General features: G+C 42.5%; 5 protein-coding genes across 5 annotated transcripts; 4 read left to right on the plus strand and 1 right to left on the minus strand.

Annotated features, from left to right (window-relative positions):
* Window positions 1-4082: 4082 nt before the first annotated feature.
* MELLADRAFT_90500 (uncharacterized protein) lies at window positions 4083-4441 on the plus strand (the record flags this gene model as incomplete). Its single annotated transcript, XM_007413632.1, has 2 exons — window positions 4083-4213; window positions 4276-4441. 2 exons carry the CDS (start codon window positions 4083-4085, stop codon window positions 4439-4441), a joined length of 297 nt encoding a protein of 98 aa, XP_007413694.1.
* Window positions 4442-5010: 569 nt separating this feature from the next.
* MELLADRAFT_90501 (uncharacterized protein) lies at window positions 5011-6195 on the plus strand (the record flags this gene model as incomplete). Its single annotated transcript, XM_007413633.1, has 7 exons — window positions 5011-5042; window positions 5100-5266; window positions 5331-5438; window positions 5498-5802; window positions 5853-5875; window positions 5938-5985; window positions 6048-6195. The coding sequence occupies 7 exons, from the start codon at window positions 5011-5013 to the stop codon at window positions 6193-6195; spliced, it is 831 nt and encodes a 276-aa protein (XP_007413695.1).
* A 4262-nt stretch (window positions 6196-10457) lies between these two features.
* MELLADRAFT_90502 (uncharacterized protein) lies at window positions 10458-11229 on the minus strand (the record flags this gene model as incomplete). The annotated part of the gene is made up of 3 exons (XM_007413778.1): window positions 10458-10476; window positions 10557-11112; window positions 11184-11229. 3 exons carry the CDS (start codon window positions 11227-11229, stop codon window positions 10458-10460), a joined length of 621 nt encoding a protein of 206 aa, XP_007413840.1.
* Window positions 11230-15534: 4305 nt separating this feature from the next.
* MELLADRAFT_90503 (uncharacterized protein) lies at window positions 15535-18559 on the plus strand (the record flags this gene model as incomplete). Its single annotated transcript, XM_007413634.1, has 8 exons — window positions 15535-15684; window positions 15765-15874; window positions 15976-16811; window positions 16887-17051; window positions 17120-17480; window positions 17554-17719; window positions 17791-17921; window positions 18013-18559. The coding sequence occupies 8 exons, from the start codon at window positions 15535-15537 to the stop codon at window positions 18557-18559; spliced, it is 2466 nt and encodes an 821-aa protein (XP_007413696.1).
* Window positions 18560-20492: 1933 nt separating this feature from the next.
* Window positions 20493-21196, plus strand: MELLADRAFT_109642 (uncharacterized protein; the record flags this gene model as incomplete). The annotated part of the gene is made up of 4 exons (XM_007413635.1): window positions 20493-20562; window positions 20664-20741; window positions 20804-20887; window positions 21066-21196. The coding sequence occupies 4 exons, from the start codon at window positions 20493-20495 to the stop codon at window positions 21194-21196; spliced, it is 363 nt and encodes a 120-aa protein (XP_007413697.1).
* Between the last annotated feature and the right edge of the window lie 3518 nt (window positions 21197-24714).

Raw genomic sequence — 24714 nt, forward strand, 5'->3', positions numbered from 1 at the left:
TCTGTAAGTTTATCTTGGATTTGTTTCGTCAATGGTTCACATCATATTTCTAATCACCTTTTTACCTTTAATTGTAGATCGAAGTGCCGAAACCAGAAGAATTTACAACTTTCAAAGAAAAATCCAAAGAAAAGAAAGCATAATCAACACTCAAAAAACAACTAACTGGTCCGAAATGATCGAAAGTGGTAGGATCCAAGGAATTGATTTTGTTTGAAAGTAAATCAAATGTTAATAAAGACCCATATAAAATCAAATACACCGATTTCATCTTCTCTTCTCTATTCATCTTTCGTCTTTAATGACTTTGGACTAATTGTTTTTTTAAGTTTGCTAACATAGTTAAAAATTGATTTCTCAAGTTTTGTTTTTGTTTATGACCAATGACAAATTTAAATCTTCATGTTGTAGAATGTTATTTGTTTTCTTTCATATTAACATCAATTATAAACTATTGAAGAGGAATATCCATCAACAAGAACCAAATCAATACCCAAAAAAACCAAAAAGAACAAAAACCATCTCCTATATGTATATCCATGTTTATCATGTTACTTTTTACCATTAGTCTTACTTCATTTATGTTCTGATTATAGGTACCTGTGACCGACCAAAAAAATTGTTTTACAACAACACTGTTGGTTTTCACATTACACCAATGTGAAAACATTTAAATAAAATTCGAGATGATTCTATGATGAAAGGATACTCTGTGCTTGCCTAATTACCTTACGGTTTGACACAAGATGATATGATGTTCAGAAGATGAACATTGACTTTGTATCCAAGGCCTTAAGTAAAAGAAACCCATCCTATGATGCTTGTTATGGTGGGATCTGTGCCCTCAGAGCTCACATTACATTCATTTTTTCATAAGGAATGTGACCTTATCAACAGAACTCAGGTCCATCAATTATGGACCCCACGAGCTTACTGTACACATTGTCTTCCCTACTTTGTAATAAACACCTAATATGCCCAAGTGTCTGGCCAAAATACTCGTGCTCTCTGAATAGCCAGACCTGTTAGTTAAACTTAGAAGGAAAAAATTAAATGAAATTCAAAATAGGATCATGTAGTTGAGCAGGAGGAATAAGTGCAATATATGGCAGGAAATCACTGATATGATGATGAAGATGAGGAGTTGTCAGAATATGTTGATAATGGAACATGTGTACCTCAAAGAGCAACACATTTTTCATTAATGATACTGTTTGATAAATTCTCACCTTCAATGTGTTTGTGTATGCTTTGTAGTTGAGGGGTAGGAATAAGTGCAATTTTGAGCAGTAAAGCGCTGATATGATGATGATGATGAGGGTTTATAATAAAAAGTTAATAATGATTAATGTGCAACTTGAAGAGCAACACAATTTTTATTAATGATATTTTTGACCAACTCCTCATCTTCAATGTGTTTGTGCCAGCTTTGTGGTTGAGTTGGTGTGATCTTTCCAGTTTTGAGTACTAAAATCCTCATATGATGATGAAGATGAGGAGTTGTGTTGAGCTTGCATTATATGGAAGGTGCAAGATGCAGAGACACACCTTTTTCATTAATGGTTTTTTTTCATAACTCCTCATCTTCATAGCAAGTGAGTGGCTTTGGTGCTGGTTTTTGTGTGAAAACCACTGGGATGCGTTGTGTGACCAATGTTGTGTCACCTGTGATTTCATGTATCTGACCCAAAATTCACCTCAAAACCCACACACACACATTGAAGGGGAGGAGTTTTAAAAAAACTTGCATAATAAAAAATATGCATCCATCTGAGCTGCACATTCTGCATTAATGATATTTTTTCATAACACCTCATCTTGATCATCATATTAGGATTTTAGTACTCAAAACTGGACAGATTCCACCAAATCCACTACTAAGCTGGCACAAACACATTGAAGATGAGGAGTTGGTCAAAAATATCATTGATAAAAATTGTGTTGCTCTTCAAGTTGCACATCAATAATTATTAACTTTTTATTACAAACCCTCATCATCATCATCATATCAGCGCTTTACTGCTCAAAATTGCACTTATTCCTACCCCTCAACTACAAAGCATACACAAACACATTGAAGGTGAGCATTTATCAAACAGTATCATTAATGAAAAATGTGTTGCTCTTTGAGGTACACATGTTCCACTATATAACCTTGATCACCTTATCAATACTACCTCCAGTGTTCCCGTTATTGCTTTGGTTTGTCTTGTTGTTGTGGTAAATTCACATTGCTTATCACTCAATTCCACTGTCTGATGTGGCCATTGCAACCATGGCCTTGAGGTCTTGATATTGTGGCCAGGCATTCCTAAAAGAATTCTGGGTATCACAATATGAATATGGCCAAAGATCATATTTACATCATGACCATTTTGCTGAAGATGAAGGAGATCAGCCAGTGAGAGACTTATCTCTTTCCGGAGAATGATCAAAAAGGTTTATGTAACCAAGACCTCATCTTGACACATGAGACATATTTGACAGCCCCTTGTTCATCCAGACAGAAAGGCAAGTGAAATGTCCCAAATACCTTCAAAAAGGGGTGTATAGGACAGTAGCACCCCAATTAGTTTGATGGCTTGTCCCAATTGGTCAATTACGGAAATATTTGTTAGCTTAAAACTTATATCAAGGTCAATGACCACATTTGGCATGGCACATCCCCCTCACCTCCATCGCATATAGTCTTAACTTCATACTTCAATATTTCAATGGGCAATCACGGAAACTCGATCCCGTGCCCGCTAAGTCAGGCCATCAACAAGCGTTCACAAAAGACAAAAGGCAATGCTGAGATCGAGCTCGACGAGATCAATCGACTTGAAGATGAATGGGCAGATAAACGATGTACGAAGCTCAGGAAAGTCATTTTGAATCCTCCGTTGAATACAAACGAAGCCAGTACATCAAATGAAACAAATAACCTTGAAGTTGAAGATGAAAACACCGGTCCTGCCTCACCTAATCATTTTAATCTTGATTACAACATGTTTCCTGATGAAGACGACCCGCCGCCAAGTCCCAGTGAAAATGAGTCCGACACTTCCGAAGAAAACGACGAGGTGGTTCGGCATATCACTAGTGTATCCTACCAACAAAGGCGAGTACGGGAGGAGTTGCAATGGCGTCAAAACCTCACTCCGATGTTTGTAGCTTTCATGGAAGCCAGCAAAATGACTTTGCAGTGGGGAACAGCGTCCTGGAACATTGACTGGAAACCAGAATGCGGCTGCTCTACTGCCAAGAAGAGAACTCGGCCTGTGGATGTTGTGGACATATTCAGTATGTATCAATTAGTCCTGATCCTTATGTACCACAACTAATGAATGACCAAATAACATAACCCAGGTCGTACCAAAATGTTAATCACGTTCTGCTCTTGCCAGCCAGATGTGGTCCGATTGATTCAAATGGGATATATGGGTGGCTCACCTACTCATCCCAAAAACGCTTTTTCATTACGTTTGCTCCGATTCTTTCACATACTTTGGAAGTATGGGAGTATACGAATTCAGCCTTTTGTGCGAGCGGTAGATGAATTCCTTGACGCCAGTAATGCACTGATGCTTAGCAAAAGTACAAAAAAGGTCAGTAGTTTGAAAGTGTTTCGAAAATGGTCACCAAGGAGGAAACTGATAGAATGTTGATCAGCCACGACAATGGCGCCAACCTTTTTCATCTGCGATAGATGCATATCGACACATGTTACGCCTACAAAAAGAACTTACCAATCGGGCCCTTTCGCTGACAAATCTTGAGCAGCTGGCCGCCAACTGCCCTCGCTGTTTTGGTCCTTCCAAACTTGATCAAGAAACCGACGAACCTGATCATATAGTTTGCCTCGATGGAAACTTTCAACAGCGTAGACACCAAGCAGCCAGCGTCGAGAACTCCCAAATTCAATTAAGGTACCCAGCGTTATTTGTTCAACCAGCCCTGATTGAGAAGTGGCGTGTAAAGGGGGCCAGTGCACCACACTACAATGATGATCTTGTGTGTATCAACTCACAATCTTATATGTGATATATTGTCTTCAAAAAGTTCATCTCTGTATTTTCCTGTAGGATCCTTGTAGTCAAATGCATACCGCTGCGAATGATACAAGGACGGCTTCGACTTGGCGCGGATGTGACAATACAGGACTACTGGGCATGGTGTGTCGACATGACCATGCCCTAGCTTTCATTAATATTGAGAAGAGCGGAGAAAAGTATGTCCATCTTTGAAATGGCACATACTTTGGTATCACTCACGTTTACATTACCTATCTAGGGCACACTTTGCTCATACAATGGTGGACTGGCTACTTGACAGAGCAAAAGAGCCAGATGACGAGCGACCGAGAAAGTGTGCGTTTCTCTACGACATTGGCTGTAACCTCGAGAAGGGTATCAAAAAGGTATCTCTTAGAATCATGACGATTCATGATACAAGCTGATGTGTGCTATTCCCTACGTTCTTCCAGAGAGGACTCTTCCAGGGGGAAAGAAGAGCTAAACAGATTATGTTTGGTACATCTGTATTTCACTCGTATGTACACGAATGGGGCTGCCAGTTGGGATACAGCCCACGGTTTAACTTGGGTTGGGGACTATCAGATGGAGAAGGATGTGAACGTACTTGGTTTGTACTCTGTTCCTTGGTGGCTGCACTTCGTTACAGTACCAAGCAGCATAGACTCAATGCGATCAATTGTAAAGCGAGTCACAACAATGACGTACTTCGTGCTAATGCAGGTAAGAGCTGATCACTTACTCACACCAATATTATGGTTTTCAGAAACTTAGTTGTCATATTTTCGTTTTGTCAGTACAATCAATCAAATCGAAAACAGCCCGTGCCGAGAAAACCCGAAAACAAAACTTGGACATAATAAAAAGGATTGAGCAGCAGCCTCAATATAATCGAGAATACTTCGGTGCCCAGTGGGAGCGGCAGAAGACTATACAGTCACAAGTCATTGGTTCCAATGACCTTTGGGCTCTCGAAAAACAATTGGCACAGCTTATGGACTTTGAGGAAGATTTGAGGGAGTCACAGTGAGTCCGTTTGGTTATGATAGTTTTGAAACGTCCTCATCAATGTTGCTGTTACAGGGCTAAATTGACTCAGATTCGGCAACGTCGGCGAGGAGAACGGACTGAAGCCGACCTAAACAATCTGGCCAGTCTACCTGGCTTGATTATTTATCTTGAAGAGGAGATCGAGGAGGTTGTGATTGACCTTGGTAGTGAAAGATTTCGAAATCTACCTGAAGCTTCGGGTAAGATCTGTTATTCTTTTTTGCTTGGTTTTAATGTCTTAATTTCTCACATTCTTGCCTTTAGATGATAAAGGCAAGTCTCTAATCCGAATTCGTGTTGCCAAACAAAACCTCTACGAAGCCAAAGTTGGAGTAATCGAGCACAAACGACGGTGGGATGAACGTGGGCAGGGTGAGTATAATATCCAAGTATATTGATGGATGTAATGTTTTTGTTAATTTCATTTCTAGGTACTAAAATTCAGGATCGTATGAAGACTATTATGACGAACAAACAGGCATTGTTAAAAAAGAAATGGCAAACTTACCACGACATGACAATCAAGTTTAACGAAACATATCCAAGTCCGAACCCCCTAGAACTTAAATCCTTCGATGATGTCAAAGGTTTGGATATCAGTGATGATTTTTGGAACTTTGGCGAGCTGCAACATCCACAAGAGAGGTGGGCAGTCGATCAACCTACTCAAGTGGGAATCAGAGCGTTCCTTGCAATACGAAGCTGTGATGAGGAGCTGCGACGTATTGCAAAAGAAGTGCGTAGTCTGATGGAATGGTCCATCGTGATGGCTGGGAAACTGGAGAGGTTACATCTCTTGTCAGAAAAAGGTTGTAACTCTCTATAAATCCTTTGCTCTCCATTCTGATACTGAAATTTGAGTCGTGCTTAGCTTGGGACCCAACAGCAACGTCATTGCAATTGGATTTGGTGGTGCCGAGTGAGGCAACTCCACCTCGCATAACTAAAAAGAATTGGCTGAAGTACAGTCAGGTTCTGAAGTCATTGCACCATTCAATCAGTTTTAATCTTACTCGAACCTGGTTGGAATGGAATCATGATCTACCAGAGGTACTGCAAAAAACTTCCATTTACTCGGATTTGGGCAACAAGTACGACGAGGGACTTGCTCTCAGCTGGAGGGGTCTAATTGCAAGTTGCCAGCTTGGTTGGGAAAATATAGTACAGGCTCAAACAAGGATTGCTCAGCCAATTGATCCTTTAGAGGATGCTGAGCTAGATTTGTTTGATCTTCATATCCATGCCGATGGCTAATTTGTTTTTTGTGATTCATTCTTTGTTTTTATTTGTTATCTAAGCATTGCAATTCTTGGTCATAAATATTCGTTCTAAGTACAGTATTGTATTACAAACAATACTAATGCTACAAATCTTGCTGGATGAGATGCGATGAGAGCTTGAGAGGAGGTTAGGATTGCTTTCCTGATGATCGGTCTGAACTGTATGATCAATCCACACAATGGGAGATTTATGAGTTTGATTTATGAGTTTTGAGCAATCGGTTTCAAGTTTGATTACACATGATTGAGTGGAAGGGGACCTAGTAAAAGCAAGATGACGGGTTGAGTAAGCGTTGATTGGATCTAGAATCGAGAGATTTGGAAGATCAGGTATCGGGATGAGTACTTAGCTTTGCCTATGATTGATTTTTTCAAGTAATGAATGTGATCAATTGTTGAGTTTGATACATTGTTGTTTTGTTGTTGTTTTCGATTTTGAGATGTTCAGCTGTTGTTATTTTGAGGAAGATGAAGGCCATCAGCCGGATGTTTTTAATTATACATATGTACCTTTGGTGAAAGTGCAATCTGTCAACACCACCAGATCTATCTGGTGTATGTCTGGTCAGTGGTGGGTATTTGTCCAACATCATCAGACATGTCTTACATCCAGATCCGTCTGGGGCGTGTCTTATATCCAGATCTGTCTGGGGCATATATTACATCCAGAACAGTCTGTGGCATGTCTCACATCCAGACGTGTCTGGCTGTATAGACATGTCCCAGACGGATCTGGATGCAAGACATGTCTGGACTTTTGTGTTGTTGTGGAAGACCACCAGACTTGTCTGACGCACTCAAAGTGTGTCAGACAGGTCTGGCTTTTTTTTTCGAAAATTTCAAGTCTTGGAAGGGTTTTTTTTTAAATTTCTCATAGGCCTAATGTAGTTTCAAATGCACAAAAATGTGTTTCTTGATGGTGCAAATTCAAAAAAATTTCTACCTTGAGACAAAATGTACAACCAGGATCTGTCTGGCTTATCTGGCGTATCTGCCATGATGCGTTTCGGAAGCTATCTGTAGGTAGTCGCACATTTAACTTCGGGTAGGTACCAAAGGCTTAAGGCGCCACAGGTGTCCCATAATGTGGATGGAGCCCGGGGGCAAGCTGGCATTTTTTCACATGAAGTAAAACCCTTTGGCATCCAACTTGTTCCCAAATGCCGACGACATGTCCTACATGGATAGGTCGGTTTGGTTCGTTTTTGAAATCCACCTGCGTCCAAAGGCCATTTGGGCTTCAGGACATGAAACCAATGTAATTGAAGTTTGGGGAAACATACCAAAATGAAAGACTTGTTAAGAACTTTCTGACCATTCTCGAGTGCTACCTGGAGTCCTCTTTTCCACTGGGCATTTGGCCATTGCCGGGCAAGTTCACGTGGTACATCGTCTCCGTCCTCATCGGACTGGCCTGTCCTTTTGGGGTCTGAGCTTGCTCTTTGATTAGAATGGGAAACTGATTTATGAAAAAATTGAAACAAGCGCTCACATGTAACTTTCAGAGGGTAAAGGAAGGTGAAGGCCGAGCCCATGTCGAATCACACGCTCTTTGAACAAACCACGGAGGTTTCTGGAGGCTTTTGCACGAGTACCAAGTTTGGAATCAAAGAAGGATCCACCCGAAAGAAGCATTCTTATCAACCTAGTGTCGTTGAACCGGTTCGCAATGTCATGACCAGGCGCATGGCGATTTGAATGAACGGAAGCTTGACGAGTGTCACCATTTTGAGACTCAAACTTTTCGGTTGCAAAGAGGCACGCTGGTCCAAATCTGTCAATTGAATATGGTAGGTGCGTGAGCATGTGAAATTTGGGTTTGTTAGTCCATTGCGCATTCAGCGCAATCAGTTGCTTCAAAAACCGAGCAATAACGATCTTGAGGTCCGAGATATAGACATCCTTGTTGAAAATTTTTGGCTGAAAAACATAAGATGCCAAATGAACTAATGTGATCCAACAGTGTTGGTAATCCTTTGGAATAAAATCAAAAAAAAACAAATGGTGCAGCTTGCAAGACAACGCGAAAGTCTTTGCCAAGGAGGCTGTTGGCATAATGGACCATGTTACGCGCTTGTATCGGCGCAACATTCAACCCATCAACTTCGAATCCTTGCCAACGCCCGTGGATCGTTAACAGTTCAGCAGGCAATAATTTCGAAATGACATCGCGATATAGATATTTTGTCACTCCTAGAAGTACCACATGTAGAGATTCCACAGGAGTGTCTAAGTGACCATCAAAAGCTACATGGAAACAGTTAGCCCCCAGGATATATGGGCCTGATGGGAATCAAGAGCGTACCTGCCAAACGTAAGAAAGGGTTGAACATATGCTCGCCATGTTTTGCTTCCAAATCAAGACAATGACATATAATGTTGTCCTGGGAGGTCTGCTCCCCTTTTGGTCGGTGCTTATTTTCCCGGTAGATCTGCTGGATTTTTTTAGCAAAAGGTAGATTCAGAGAGTCCCGAGTCCCGTATTGTTTTGATAGGTCGTCAAATTGCTTGATGCTTTTAGGGTGCCGCGTGAGGCTCCATAGCTCCTTGGTATGCTCTCTGGTGCGGTCCCAGCTGCGGAAAGGCAGGGTGGCCTAAGAACATTTCACCTGAGTTAGTGAGGTCCATACTAACTCTGGTGAAAGTATACAAAAAAACCTCACCGGCAACCAATCATGATCAATTCCAACAAACTTTTTAACATATGTTTCAGTTTGTTTTTCAGCCCGCGACTCCACCGTCAGATCACAAATGCGGCAAGGTGATAAAGTCCCCAAAGGATTCGTGGTGTTTGAAATTTTGGCATGCATCGGAGAGTCTCCCATGTGGCATAGGATAAAGGGCATGAGGAGGACGTCTGCCTCGATGCTACAATCATAAGATTGAAATCCGTTGGAAGAGCCACAGCTATCATGGGTCGAAATCAGTTTTCCAAAATGACATGAACATAGACCGAGCAGGGCAGGCAAGAGCAAGACTGACTTCAATTCATCCACAATCTGATCTCCTTGCTCTAAAGCACTTGCAATATTTGAAGTACACAGCGGGTGAATATGGTACTCCTGGTTTGTGAGTTTCGGTCTCAATCCAGCCAGCGCGAAGTAAAACGACATATGCTTGTTCCATTTTTTAGAGACATTACCAGATGTATCATCTGAATACAACGCAACAGGTACACTTCGGATGATCAAACCATTCGCTCTCACTCGCCAAGGATTGGGGAGTGAAATGCGCTTTGTACCTTGTGGGGTTTCCTCTAGATAGTTCCACAAACATGTGATCAGCATCTTCCTTGATTGTCAAAACAAACATTGAATAACTCACGGAATAATTGGGTGTTGGTGTCACACCACTTCAACCCATTCTGCAGTTCGATCCTGGTGAAAGAGCAGGCAAAAGATGAAACTTCCACATCCAAAAGCCGCCCGGAATCAAACTTTGGCTCGCCAGCAACGCAGAAGTCGTGAGAGCCTCGCGCCATGTTTAACACTGCCAAGCACTTCGCCTGTATGACCTGTTGGTCTTTATAATAGAACACCGGTACAACTACACGCAAGTCCGAGAGCTGTGCTGGCTCATATATATAGAAGTGCTCTCCCTCCACATCTACCATAGGCACTCGAAGATGTGAGGGTAGGTCTTCGCGCCACTTTTTTGATTGTGAATAACGATCGACGGTGACGCCTTTGTCATTTTCCGGAAGAAACTCAAGGTTTGGAGCTATTTCGGGGTTGCAGAGCTCCTAAAACGCTACATCAGGGATCTCATACCTACACGGGGAATCTTTGGAATTCCTGAATTACTCACCTGTGATATGATATCACAGACTGAAAGAGTGAAACAGGGGTTTCTCAGCGGACTGATTTTTTCCGAGACCGTCAGCCCGAAACGGGCCTTCAGCTCTTTACGAATTTTTTTCAAATGTCCTGCAGTATATCATCCCAAGGTTTGGTCGTGGGTCAGTTCTACAGGGGTGCTCAAGGCAGTTACATCACAGGACGATCTTTGGACATACCAAGATCGGGCAGATCCACATGCAATATTTTATTCAAAATGCAGCGTATACGTGTGTACTCCGCGGTTGACATCAGATCACGGCCAGTTCCCAACATCAACAACAAGGCCGTGTGCTTGACAAGGCAAAGGTCCATTTCCGAGGAACATCAGCGAAAAACACAGTTGGGTTGTAAGAGATGCCAATTGTACGTACCTCTTTCTTGCGGAGAGGGTACCATGGAAGCCACGAGTCCGTCCCTGCGGTTGCGCTGGGTTTGTTTTCCGGTAGAGTGCCTGTGGCGTTATCTGATTTGGAACTGCCATCCAACATCCTGTCCAGGTCGAGACTGGCCTCTCTAGATTTGGGAAACTCCACATTTGGTCGAGGGGACGAGCCGTATAGTGACTCAAAATCTTCCGAGTTTGAGTCCATATCTGCACCCAATAGGTCATAGATCCCTTGAAGAGCTTCGGTGTCCATGGCTTCGGTGTCCATGGAGCCCTCGATGGGTCCGCCGCCATCTTCAGCGATCCTGCCAGACTGAGGCAGAGACGTTTCCTCTTGCGCCGAGGCCAGATGAGGCTTCGAGAGGCAAGGCCAGGAGGTGCCATTGTGGGAAGAGCCATCGAGCGCCTGTCCAGCTCCACGCGGACTCGGTCAATGTGAGTCTTTAACTTACAGTGCTTGCTCTTGTCCATGAAAGTACGACTGGTACAGAGCTTGCACGTCCAAGCGCCCGTGTTTGTCCCAGACGTGCTTTGCACAAAGACTAAACGACACGATCAAAAAGGGTTTGTAATGCATCCAATTGGGACTATGTGATCGCAAACAAAGGCTCACATTCATGGGAACTGGCCTGTGCCAATGTTATAAAACCGGCTGGCATTGTGGTCCTCGGTGATTGTTCAAAGATAATTACGATGAAGTGCAACAAGGGTGGTGATGGATCCAACAAGTAGAAGAGACAGGATGTGCGATTGATGTGGTCGGTCACGGCAGTCACTGTCGACAACGATGTGCTTCAGCGGGGGCTAGGAGGCAGTTGTCTCTGGCATTCTAAATACCTTACTTTGTCCGAAAACTTGTGAAGCATCAGAGAATGCCCTTCAAGTGTTTGAAGGGGGATGCCCTTCAAGTGTTTGAAGAAGGGCATTGATGGTGATACCACGGTCAACCATCTCTGAAACGTGGAATCATGGCACGTTTGATGTGTCTCTCACGCTAGTCTCAAACACAAAGGAGCTCGGTGTGCAATGAGCGGTGCAAGAGCGTGAGATTTCATCACATGCAAGTCATCTCAGCTCGCTGTGATTGCGATGGATGAACTCCCTGTCACGTTGGGCCTCGGTGACGCTCGCGTTAATGTGATGATGTAGTGATTATATGTGACTAAAACGGCAACGTGTTCGTGCAGGGTTTGGGCCGCTAAAAATGCCCAATCTCACGTCTTTTTGCCCAAAAAGGCTTTAGTGGTGTAGTGGCGCGCCTGTAAGTGTTGGAGTCTCTCAAGGTCAACAAACTCTTCTCAACAATCGTACTAAAACATCAACCTCAATGCCCAAAGATGAATCAAAATCCGCCTTGTCTCAATCATCAAGCAACTCCAATGAATGGGTCTCACCTACTGACTCGTGTTCACTTCGTTGGACAGGATTCTTAATGTCTGGAACATGTGCTCTAACCAAAGGACGCAGACTTGCACAGTGTACTCACTGCAAGTTAGTCATGGACGGAAAGCCAAGTCACCTTCAAAAGCATATGACTCACAGCTGCCGATTGATAACAGGTGAAAAAAGATCTGAATACATTCAACTCATGGCCAAAGAACCATCTGATTCTATCAAAACACCTATCTCAAGCAATTCAGCAGTGCCTTCTTCCACCATCTCTTTGACTAAAAAACCCGGCATTGTCCTCAATTATTGTCGCAATGAGACACTTCACCACTTCTCACAACGTAAGCAAGACAAGATGGATGAGCTTTACCAGATACTATTGGAAGCAATGATCAGTGGAAGTATACCTGTCAATTTTCTCCACAACCCCGCCTTTTGACGTTACCAAGAGCACCTTTCCGTTGCAACTTATCAAACTCCTTCATATTTCATAATGATGGATAGAATACTTCCCACTTTACATGCAAATTGCGTACTTGAAATGTGTAACGACCTCAAACAAAAAAAGGCCTGACCATCTCTTTGGATGGGTGGACCGATGTAGGGAGAAACAGTGTCTATGCTGTTCTGGTTCTCCGCGGAAACGAGATAAAACACTACATTGATCAGCTCAATCTTCATGAGAAGAGACATACATCTGAAAATATCCTCTTAGCTTTGGATGAAGCTCTCAAAGGTTTGGAGCTCCGGTGGGATAACATCAATGCTGTTGTCACAGACTCTCCTTCAACTAAGGTCAAGTTCTGTGGAAGTCTATCCCTTTTTGTTTTTTTGTTTTATATGTCATGAAACTTACTTTCATACTTATTTGATATAGAGGCTCGTGCAAGAGGAGCATAATCATGTTTTTGGATTATCATGTGTCTTACATGCATTCAATCTTATTGCTAAAAACTTTCTTGACCACCCAACTATGAAGGATGTTACTTTTTGCAACAAAAAGCTCGTAAATTTCTTCACATCATCCGCATTCTGGGCCGAACACCTTGCATCTTGGAGAAAGAAAGAAGGTGTCACTCATGGTATCCAGACATTTTGTGAGAGTCGTTGGTTCAGCTTCACCAAAGTCTGTCTTTTGGTCAATCAGCATGAGATTAGATTCCTGAGATGCGTTGAAAAGGCCAAGGATCAATCAGTGGACACACCTACAATTCCACTTCCCATTTGCCAGCTAGTCCAAACTCAAGATCACTCTACTGCAAACAAGGCCCTTTTTGGGTTTCTCAAACCAGTTGTGGATGCACTTGCTCGTTTGGAAAGTGAAACCACCTCAATTGCCAATATCTGGAAAGAACTTTGTACAGTGTACTGTGCCTTAAAAACCATCAATATCTCAATATGGCCCCAATAAGTCAACTTTAAGAGCGATTGTCTTGAGCTTTTGGATAAACGCGCACAGATGTACCAGGGCAATATCTACATTGTTGGATTCTTCCTCGCTCCAAGTTATAGTCATCTTGCAGTCTCTCGGAGATACTCAATCATGGATATTCAAATAATGATGGTTAACATCGCTTTTGTCTGGGGTTACTCAAAGGCCGATGCAATCAACCTGAAAGATCAAGCTCGCATGTAACTTGAAGGTATTGAGCCCTTCAACTTATCCAAGACCTGTAAGTAGAAGATACTGTAGAAAATCCAAATGAACAAGTCGCAGTTGAACTCCTTCAACTCCAAACTGATTGATCCTATTTCAAAATGTCTTATATGTAGTCTTACTCGCACTCGATTACTGGCGCAGCTTACCAGCAACACTAACTACAAACCAGATCTGGCTGCACTGCCAGCATAGATGCCTCGGGTTGAGAAATCCGAGGCATCATTGGAGACAAATCCTCGGACAGACCTTGTCCAAGGTTTTTGCCCGAGGTATTTTTTTCCCTGAGAATTACCTTGGATCAAAACCTCGGGAAGCTTCTGTCCAAGGTTTTGCATCCGAGGATACCTTGGATTACAAAATCCAAGGCAAATATGTTGGTGGTGCTGTTTGCCATTAAGCTGCTTAATCTGGTAGCCCATGCAGGTGGTGTTGAAAGCCTTTTCACTCATATGGCAGCTACCAAAACCAAGTCTTGCAATCAGATGACTCCAACTCACTTGAAGATGATATTGCAAGTTGAACTATCACTCGCGCATAACTCCAAAAAGATTGAAAGTGGACGGAAAAACGATCCCAAAATCAAAATCAAAATCGAAATCAAAAAGGACAGCGACTTTGAATCTCAGTCCACTTGCTTCTCAGGACTTGAAGAACTTGAGGAGTTTGAACGTGGAGTCTTCCCTCAACAGGAAGACATCAATCCGGTATTCATGGGATTAGATCCAGGTCTCTTTGATGACATGATAGGGGATCTTTTTGATCTCACTACTTTTGTACCTGGTTTGTTACACAGTGTGAAGTCCATACATTCAGCTGGTACCTTTGTAGATACATCAGCTGCACAATGGAATCCTGCTGATCTTTTTTGATCATAAGAAAGGCAGAGAACCTTTATAAGGGTTTTTTTCCGTGATTTTTTTACAAAAGGCGCGCGCCTACCGCGCCCCAGTGGCGCCGCACCTACCACGAAGTCATTTTTTTGCGCCCAGGCGCACCCCTTGAAATGAGAGTGCACCCACAACATGATATGTACATGGAGCTTTGGCTGATCCTCGCCGATCTCAAAGTCAAAATCTAGTCTTGAACTGGAAAAGTTACACCGCGGGAATTAATTAGTTTGAACCCCAATTGAACCGAATTTTGGTGTCTGGGTTCAAAATTTCCTCGAATCGTGAATTTTGTTCACAATTTGTTTGCAATAGGTTTGCCAATTGCCCTTGAGCGGTACTCTGTTGGCCCCGCGTATGTATGTACAGCTACAACATACAACAACCACCCCATTTCCAACCATTGAGCCATCTTTCCTTTGTCATGCATCCCCAGTCTTGATGCTCTGCACATTGGTGAATCTGCGGTGACTTTTGTTGAAAGGCGTTGTTGTTGTATGATGTAGCTGTGTATACACGGGGCGAGCAGAGTACCGCTCGAGGGAAATTGGCAAACTTATTGCAAACAAGTTGTGAACAAAATTCACAATTCGAGGAAATTTCGAACCCGGACACCAAAATTCGGTTGAATTGGGTTCAAACTAATTAATTCCCGCGGTGTTAGCAACAACGCGCAGGTTTCCGGCCGAACTGCGCCTGGTCCTTAACGACTGTGGGATGCTGTGGTAGATTACTTAACTCCGGCTAAAGATCTTTAACTTTAGGTTAACTAACTCCAAATTTGACACAAACGATTGCGGATGCTCTTATCGCTTTCCTCGGGTGTGAATGATTTTGGGGGTATACTTGAAACAGCTGTATTCCTGTCTGTACCCAATACAGCTGCATGTACTGACTCTGTTTGAAACGGTATTGTAGGCTTAGCCCTGCATACAGGCACAGAATGCAAGCTGCACAAGTCAAGAGAGCCTTAAGCTTATCCTCCCCTCCTCGTGTGCCCTCTCAATGATATCACATTGACAATCATCATGGACAACAACGGACTTGGTCTTGCTTCCTCCAACCATTCCACTCTTGCCGACTGGACCCCCTTTTCTGACATGGACCCTGAGGGCCAAGAGATCAAGCGCGTAAGACACCGTGTCCCTCGTGCCTGTGATGGCTGTAGGAAGATGAAGGTGACGTCCCGACTTATCTCTCCCTGGAAAATCTTTCATTACCTGATGTTGGTCCCACTTCCTTGGACGATTGAACACAGACAAAGTGTATTGTGCTGCATTCTATCCCTTGCGAAACTTGCAAACATGCCTCTCGTCCATGCACCTTCGACGCTATTGGCGTTAAGCGCGAAAGACCTCCCACCAAGCGGTTCGTATCTCTTTTTTCAGCTGGATGAGTAGATCATTCAGCCGAATATCATCCAGCCTAATCAAATAATGCGACCTCCCAACCAATCTACATGCGGATAGTGAGGTCCATCGAATGAATACCAGAATCCGTAGTCTTGAAAAAGTCCTCAAGGCTTTGGTACCGAACATCGATTTGAATTCACTTACGTTTTCGCATGAACATCTCCAGCCTACATTGGACTCCCCAAAACTTGCAAGGTCCAGTCAAACCACAGTCAAGAGGGTGCTAGACTCGAATACGCCTCAGACTGAATCTAACGCACTCTGCGATCTCGATGAAGTCTTTCGATCGATCGCTCATTTACGCATCACGCCGACAGACTACTTAGAACATTGCCAATCTGGGGATATCCCTGTCCGTAGTGCGCCCGGTCGATGGGAAAAACCTGATGGCTCTGGCGAGCCAGATCTGGCATACTACATGGCGAATGAGAATCGTTCAATCGTTGAGCGTACCATCGAACTTCACCACTACCGCAGCGTACCAAACGAATACTATTATCCTCCTCCCGACCTTGCCGAATCACTTATCGACCTTTACTTTGAAAAAGTTCATCCATATGAATACATCCTTCACAAGGGAGAATTCATGCGCGTTTACAACACTGGTCTTGTTCAAACTGATCACGCATTCCGTGCGCTTTGTTATGCGATCTTCGCTGCGGCGTCTCGGTTTTCGTCCGACTTCCGTGTCGCCCCACCACTTGATGACATGAAAGTAGACAGGCAAGCCGCAGGGGCCGTCTATGCCGCCGCCAGTAATTCACTTCTCACACCTTACACCTTGCCACCCACCCTGTTTGATTTACAGGCGATGGCTGTGCTATCGTACTTTTTGATTGGCACGAGTAGCCCGATGACGGCATGGTTTTCGACCGGAGGTTTCTTGAGAAGAGGTTTGTCCTTCAACATCTTGATGATCTCAGGAAGGTTCTGAATAGTCTTTTGACAATGTTTATCTTGATTCAAAGCGCAAGATGTGGGTACCCACCTCGCTGGCACCCCGCGATGGGAGACGTCGATAATGAAAGATCAACTCAGAAAACGAGCTTTTTGGTTCCTCCGCTTCCGGGAATTACAGCTTTCTACATCGCTTGGTCGAGCGTCTATCATGAGACACTCACCAATCACCATCAGTAGGTCATCAATCTGTTCACTTGTCAGATTAGGAAGTCTTACTGTCGTGTCACTCCCGTTTTATTAGCGAATCCTATCATAGTCGATGATGAGCGTTTGAGTCAGTTTTGTGAAGAATATGCTGGACAGGAACCGCAATTTGTTCAAGAACTTTCTCAGAACAATCAAATCCTCTTTCTCACAACTCGCGCCAACAAGGCCAACCTGGCTTTTTATCATCTACATTATCAATTTTCTCGCTCGCTGAATACCCTCTCCGCACTCAAAATTATCCCGGGAAGCAAGGCGTGTGACTGGGACCGGTCTTTTGTGCAGGAGATTGCTCAGTCTATTGACATATATGTCCATCGCGAGATACCCAATGACGCTAGATGGGACCCCGAAACATCCGACGAGGTAGACTTGGTGACCACATCCCGGTTTGAATGGTGGGTAGCCTCCATGAACCATTCTTTACTCGAGATGATCGTTGAGTTTTGATTTGTCTCATTTGCAAAACAGTCTTCTTGCATACCTGAAGATCTTTGTCCATCGACACTTGATTGCTACTCATCCTCAACGAGAGCTCGTAGCCTGTCTAGCTGCATCTAAAATGATGTTGAATGTAATAGACCACCTCAACAATCGAGGACTCCTCGAGCTAAGCGCTGCCTGGATGCCCTACCTGGTCAGTGTTTTGTATTCATACCCAAAAAGCTCGAAAGCACCTTCATACAACGCTTACACGCTCCATCCTAGATCACTTCGGCGGCCCTTACATTTACATTCGCTGTTTCTACTCGTCACGAATTCTTGACCGCATCTGATCGAGCAGAATCATATGCAAATGCCTACCGATGCTTAAACATCTTGGCCGCATCGGCGCCTACGTCAGTGCTACTTAGTCTGGGTAGCGTGCCATAGTTGCTGACCTTTGATCTACCCGATCGCCACCTTGTCACTTGCGGAAGGAAATAACAGCACGTTCCAAGCTGAAAAATTACATGCCTCGTTTGAATACTTACTCAAGTGCTGTGATGAAGAAATACTCAACCCGGGTTCGACTCTCTTTGGTTCACTAACGGACAGAGGAGCGAGTGAAACTCTACCAACTTCATTTTGTTCGTCTTCAGATACTGGAATTGCGCAAACATCGTGTGCTCCGAACGAGCTCTTGCCAATCAGTGCTACTGCACCCGGGGCTCCTTCAGTCAGCGCTAATGGGAGTGCTGGTGCAGTGTTTCTCAATGGTTCAGATGTGTCTGTCTTACCACTTACACTTGAGTTATTGAATCTTGCGACACCTCAGCTCGATGCTTCTTTATTTCAATTCCCAGGCACGGCATTTGATGTACCAGCACCGTGGGAAGCACCACAATGGATCCCAGTATTTGAATCAAATCCATCACTGCCCGCTGGATACAATGGGTTCATTCCTTCAACTGGGACTGGTTTGAACTTTGGTGATGGAGATCACAAAGCTTGCAATGCATCACCTCTTCCTGATTGGCCTGGGAGACCACTCTGAATATGTTTGATTGTTCATCCGTTTATGTATGCGATTTCATCCGTTCATGTATGCAATTTGTTGACTTTGAGGTTGGGACTGCTTGCTGTAGAATTTATGTCACAAATGTTGCAATGTTGATTCTCATCATTCTTAACAAACCCAGTTCTTTTTTCACTGAACAGATTCTTTTCCTCTCTTGTCATCTAATTCATCTTGCTTTAGCATCCCCACTTATGACTTCTTTTCTCCATGGAAATTGTTGATGAAAATTACCATTCTGTTGTACACAGTGAATATCAACTTTTTTGATAACACCCTCTGACAAAACTCCAATTTTGGAATCCCTTGAATCATGATGAAAAGATGTGGTAAAAATTATGGATTTAAGTGCAAATAGAAGACATTTCCTGGTTTGTTCAACAACTCTTGATATTGAGGCCAGTTGGGTTTAAGCTTGTCTGAACAGGACCCTGGTATGCTCCTACAAGAGATAGTCACACGGAATGATGACTTTTTGGCTCCTGCGGAATCCCGCCCCTGCCAAACTGCTAAGGCAGTCCCTGGCTTCCTCCATAGCTCTGGGTGAAGTTTAAACTTTCCTTGGAATTCCTTGCAACTGTTCACCACCTTTGATAACACCAAATTGGCACATAAACAATGAAACAGGATGAACCATTTCTCAACTTTTGACAGTCGGGTAACAAAGGAGGACAGGGGACAGTGGAAGGAAGATCAACAAAAAAGTGACTTTCATGTTTGCCATATTTTACAACTTGACCAAAGAATGCATCATTTGCTTGTGGGGATTGCACTGCTTCTGAACAGCATTGCTTTGACCTGATATCACTACGCCAAATTGAAAATTTACCGCTGAGTTTAGAAAATTGAGCAGACATAGAAAATTATGGAAAAGCTGGGAGGGGTCAGAAAAATATGAAAAAATGTTGATCGGGCCCTTTGGTGCATTCCGATCATCTGGCATATTTTTTCATATTTTTACAACCACAATGCAAATAATGTCAGAAACCCAATTTTGGTCCAAAACTGGCAGGTAGAGACACAGTGACCTTGCAACACCAACAAAATCATCAATTTTGCTCCAAAACATGTAGTGTCTTGACATTCTGAATGCCACTCTGGCTCTACAGCTTGGGTGCACAAAAAAGTTGTGTGTCTCCAAGAACAGGTGAGACATATCAAGAGTTGTACACAGCAGGAACCATACATAAGCATAGAAGTCATTACTAGAATGGCTTCAGCACCTTAATAAACCTTGTAGAGCCATCATGCGGCTTCCATAAATTGCAAGTGTTCAGATGATTGAACAAAAATACTCATGTTTTTGTGCTTGGAGGTTTTTGCCCAAATATTGCTAGTTTTGGACCAAAATTGAGTTTCTGACATAATATCCCCTGTTAGCATTTTGGTTTGGGAAGACTTCGAAAATCATGGCAAAAATATGCAAAAATATGCATGATGAGGGGACAGCACCCATGAATTGAATCCTTATTTTTTCAAATTTTTCTGACCTCTCCTGTATTGGTGAGATTTTTCTACAGTTTTGATTTTCTAAACTCAGGGTAAATTAGTGATCTGGCGTAGTGTATGAAATCTTTCTTGAGAGGGTGCATCTTTGGCCAATCATTGGCAATATGCTACCTCTGATTTTCTTCCCCAAGTTGTCATGACAAGTCGGAGAAATATTATTGGTAATATCATTTTTGGGTCTTGTGGGTGCTGCAATGTTGTCCTTGAGTGCTTTAAAAGGTCACCTTTGTCCCTTCCTCACCCTTGCTCATTGCATTCCACACATAGACTTGGTTTTCCCTAACAAACTGTTCATATCTGTTCATAATTGTCCATATCAATCCTTATTCCACATTGTATATACATTGTATATACACATTATTACGCTTGCACTTGTTTCTTTTATAGTCCTTCACGTATTTCAATGTCATTGTCAAGTGGGACTGCCAAATCTAATGGCCAATGCCAATCAACTCCTAGAAGTTCACCTGAAGGTTAGTGATTAGAAATTGAACCTACAAGCCTGAAGATTTAATTAAGTCCTTTTTTATCAGTGACTTGGCTTGGGACCACCTCTGGACACAACTTTCACCAGAAGAATTTCTTCGCCACCGGGGGCTACCTGAAGCCGCGGAACACCTGGATCCCCAATTACTTACACCTGATTGTGAAGGTGAGCATTAAAATGCAATCCCATCAGGCCAAGAAGACTAACTAAATGTGTCACCAAATTAGGCAGACAACACATTCCTTCCGTTGAGTTCATTGGAGCCAGACAACGCAGTCCCTCCGTCGAGTTTATTGGAGCCAGACAACGCAGTCCGTTGGTCGAGTTCATTGGAGCCAGACAACGCAGTCCCTCCGTTGAGTTCATTGGAGACAGACATCACAGTCCATCTATTGAAATCATTGACGGGGCACCAGGTGATTTTGATTGTTTGGATTCAAACACCAACACATTGTCAATGTGGCTGATTTATTGAGTCAATGTGATTAGTATTAAACCCAAGCCCTCGTCAACAGCAAGAGATAGAAAGGCTTCAAGAGTATCAACGCAGGCAGCAGGTCAAGGAAAAATGGCGTCAGATCGTCCACTCAATCCAAAATAAGCGCCGAGAGGAGTTCTAAGAATATCTTCAGTGTTTTGGAATCAAGGATATTGATGTGGAGTAAGGACCTGTTTGTATGCACGACAGCACCTATGAGCCACAATGACCACACACAATCTAACAAAGATAACCTGACCTGTTTGTATGCACGACAGCACCTATGAGCTACAATGACCACACACAATCTAACAAAGATAACCTGACCCAAATCATGGTACAGGAAATGTTAGTTAATAAGCTATCTTACTTTGATAACTGATCTTAGGAAGTCTTGAGATAAGAGATTCTCTTTCCAAAGATTATATTTATTCACCTGTTTGTATGCACGACACCACCTATGAGCTACAATGACCACACACAATCTAACAAAGATAACCTGACATAAAACGTTTAACAACACTATTAGAAATGAGTATAGATAAAACAATAAGAGAATATCACTAATACCTAAATCGTGGTACAGGAAGTGTTAGTTAATAAGCTATCTTACTTTGATAACTGATCTTAGGAAGTCTCGATATAAGAGACTAAAGAACTCATTCAAAAGAAAACAAAAACAATGTTGTGAGATCATAGGAAATACAAGATTGATGAAAAGTTGAAATGTACATACTTCTCTTTCCAAAGATGAGGAAAGAGAATTACAAACAAATTCACAGTAGTCTAGTATAAGTAAGGAAATTTGACACATCTAACTCATTGGGGTAAATGCATAATTAATTCGTCATTGGTTTATTAGAATTAATTTTCATCCCATTTCACGTTTACTAACCAATTCAGATTTCTGCAATTTATTTAGTCAATTGGATATTTCAACAAGTTCCGAATCCTTTGCAAAGCCCTTGGTGAAGTGTACAATTACCACGGACCCTATTTGCAAAGACCAGGTGAAAAGAGATCCACTGCTGAGCTTATAAGAGAAGGAGGTTTAGGAGCAGAGTTTGTCAATCTCTTCGATAATGAAGTCAAATGGCAATGGCTTCAATTTTGGGTTGACAATCTTTAGGGAGTTGCGACATGGTTCATTCATAGGTTGTATATGATGACATAGTCATCGTTTTGTGTGTGTGTGCCCACTTATTGATCATTGTAAATACCATCTTCATGTGATTGGGTCAATATATTTTCTTGATCACTGTTAAGTAATGATTTCATAACAAAGAGCCAAACATACTACACCATATAAGCAAGACAAAGGAAGACAGAAATTGAGACAAATGAAGACAGAACTTAAACAAAAGGAAAGTAGTCTTATACAATAATTCAAGTCACTCTGCAGTTGTAAACAAACAAGCCACCGCGCACCTTATATAGTAGATAGTAAAGAGAGAAATAAAATCAAATGAAAAAACTGTAGACTTTCAAGTTCTTTGTGCCATAACCATTCAATGGAAGTAAACAAAACAAAACAAAATGAAGCATCTATAAATCAACTTCTTTTCTGTGAAAATCCCATAAATCATTGATCAAGTCACTTTTAAGTTGTTCATGACGGTTTTGGTTACGGATGGTGTCTTGATTGTCCAAATAATCACACTACACCAAATGTAATCTTTACCGGGCGCTAAAGAAAACTACTGACATAGAAAAGTCCTGAGGCAACAGGAAGAGAGCTAAAAATCTGAAAAAATATGCACCTTGTCCCCAGATGTTGGGGCGTCATGATGAGTATTTTTTTGTATTTTACACGCAGATATTGGTTTATGTACTAACAATAAACGCTGAAAATCATCAAAAACTCACATGTAACAATACCTGAAATTTGGGTCATGAGTATGAAGACAATATTTTGTGGTCTAAAAACTTCAATAACTTTTGCAATTCTCCTCCAAATAACTCAATTTTTGGTTCATTCAAAAGCTGAACTATTCTCCTTCACACTTCATAATGTTAGTAAGGTGCTATCTAGTCATTTAAACACTCTACATATGTTCAAACAGTTCTGCATGAATAGCTCTGTAGGATCTTTTTTAGACCAGCTACAGATGTGATGTCTCAATGAAAAATGTAGAGGAAAGGCTCACCTTTTTAATGCACTTCAAATTGGGTGATTTGATTCAGAACTGCAAAAGTTATTGATGTTTGAAGATTCCAAAATCCTGTCTTCAAAGTCAAGGGCCAAATTTCAGGTATTGTTACAGGTGGGTTTTTGATGATTCTCAGCCTTTATTGTTAGTACATTAACCAATATCTGTGTGTAAAATACAAAAAAATACTCATCATGACGCCCCAACATCTAGGAACAAGGTGCATATTTTTTCAGATTTTTAGCTCTCTTCCTGTTGCCTCAGGACTTTTCTATGTCAGTAGTTTTCTTTACCGCCCGGTAAAGATGACATTTTGTGTAGTGTCAGGGAAATTGGCAGGTTCACGCCAGAAAACCGGTGCCTCACGGATGGGCTTGGGCACAATCAGGCCGCCTGCTTGTTCATTTTTGACAATCATGTTGTGCATGATCACACAAGCTGGCATGATAGCTTTCAAAGTGCAAGTATGCCACACTCTGGCTGGGCCGGCAACAATTGTAAATCATGCCTGCAAAACACCGAAACATCGCTCCACGTCCTTGCGATATGATTCCTGGAACTTTGCATAGTGCTATCATGGGAGGTTTTTTCTGCTATCAGTGGATGATATCATTGGCCACCTGTAAAATAAAAACAACCATAGAAATACCTTTTTCTTTTCTCCCAATGGTTGCGAAATAGTTTGAACGAGGGTAGCCCATTTGGGGTAGATACCATCAGCTATGTAGTAACCCATGTGATAATCCTTCCCATTAACTTTGTATTTGCAAGGTGGCGCCTGGCCTTTAACAAGGAAAGTGAAGAGTTGGGATTGGTCCAATACATTGATGTCGTTGAGTGATCCTGGTAGGCCAAAAAAACAGTGCCATATCCATAGGTCTTGGGAGGCTACGGCTTTGAGGGCATGGTCGCATCCGCGCACAACTAGGAACATTCCTTAAAAAAGGTTCCTTAAGACCCCTAAGGAACATTCCCTAACCTAGTTTTGCACACCATCAATGAGAACCTACGACCAAAGCGTTTTATTGCAGCGACCTGCAGCGACCTGCAGCGACATACCAGACTCCCACAAGACAAAGGCGTTAAGCACCTTCACATGCACAAGGTCCCTCCTTCACTCAAGAACCACTTCACTTCACTTTGAATTCAGCATTCTTCATGATGACTATACTCAACACATGTTTACCAATCAATCATCGAATACCATCAAAACTAACACATGATGAACTCATTCTCATGGCTTGGGTTCTGAGTTGTGATACTTCATGCACTTTTGGTTCGGGAATTCCATGTTTTTGTGACTTGCTTTCATTGTCTACATCAGCTTCCTCTGTTTCCTCTGTTTCTTCTGTTTCCTCCGTGCTTCTTTGTCTGGTACAAGAGTGACATTGTGAGGTGCGATGGGAGGCATCATGAATGAATGTTTTTGTGTAGAGGTGTTTGTAGGTGTTTGTCTATGTAGGCGCAACAGGGCACGTCGGTGTCTGAGTACGTGGGACCTTGTGGGACA

The sequence above is a fragment of the Melampsora larici-populina genome (assembly GCF_000204055.1).
Source record: "Melampsora larici-populina 98AG31 unplaced genomic scaffold MELLAscaffold_38, whole genome shotgun sequence".
NCBI classification, from domain to species: domain Eukaryota; kingdom Fungi; phylum Basidiomycota; class Pucciniomycetes; order Pucciniales; family Melampsoraceae; genus Melampsora; species Melampsora laricis-populina.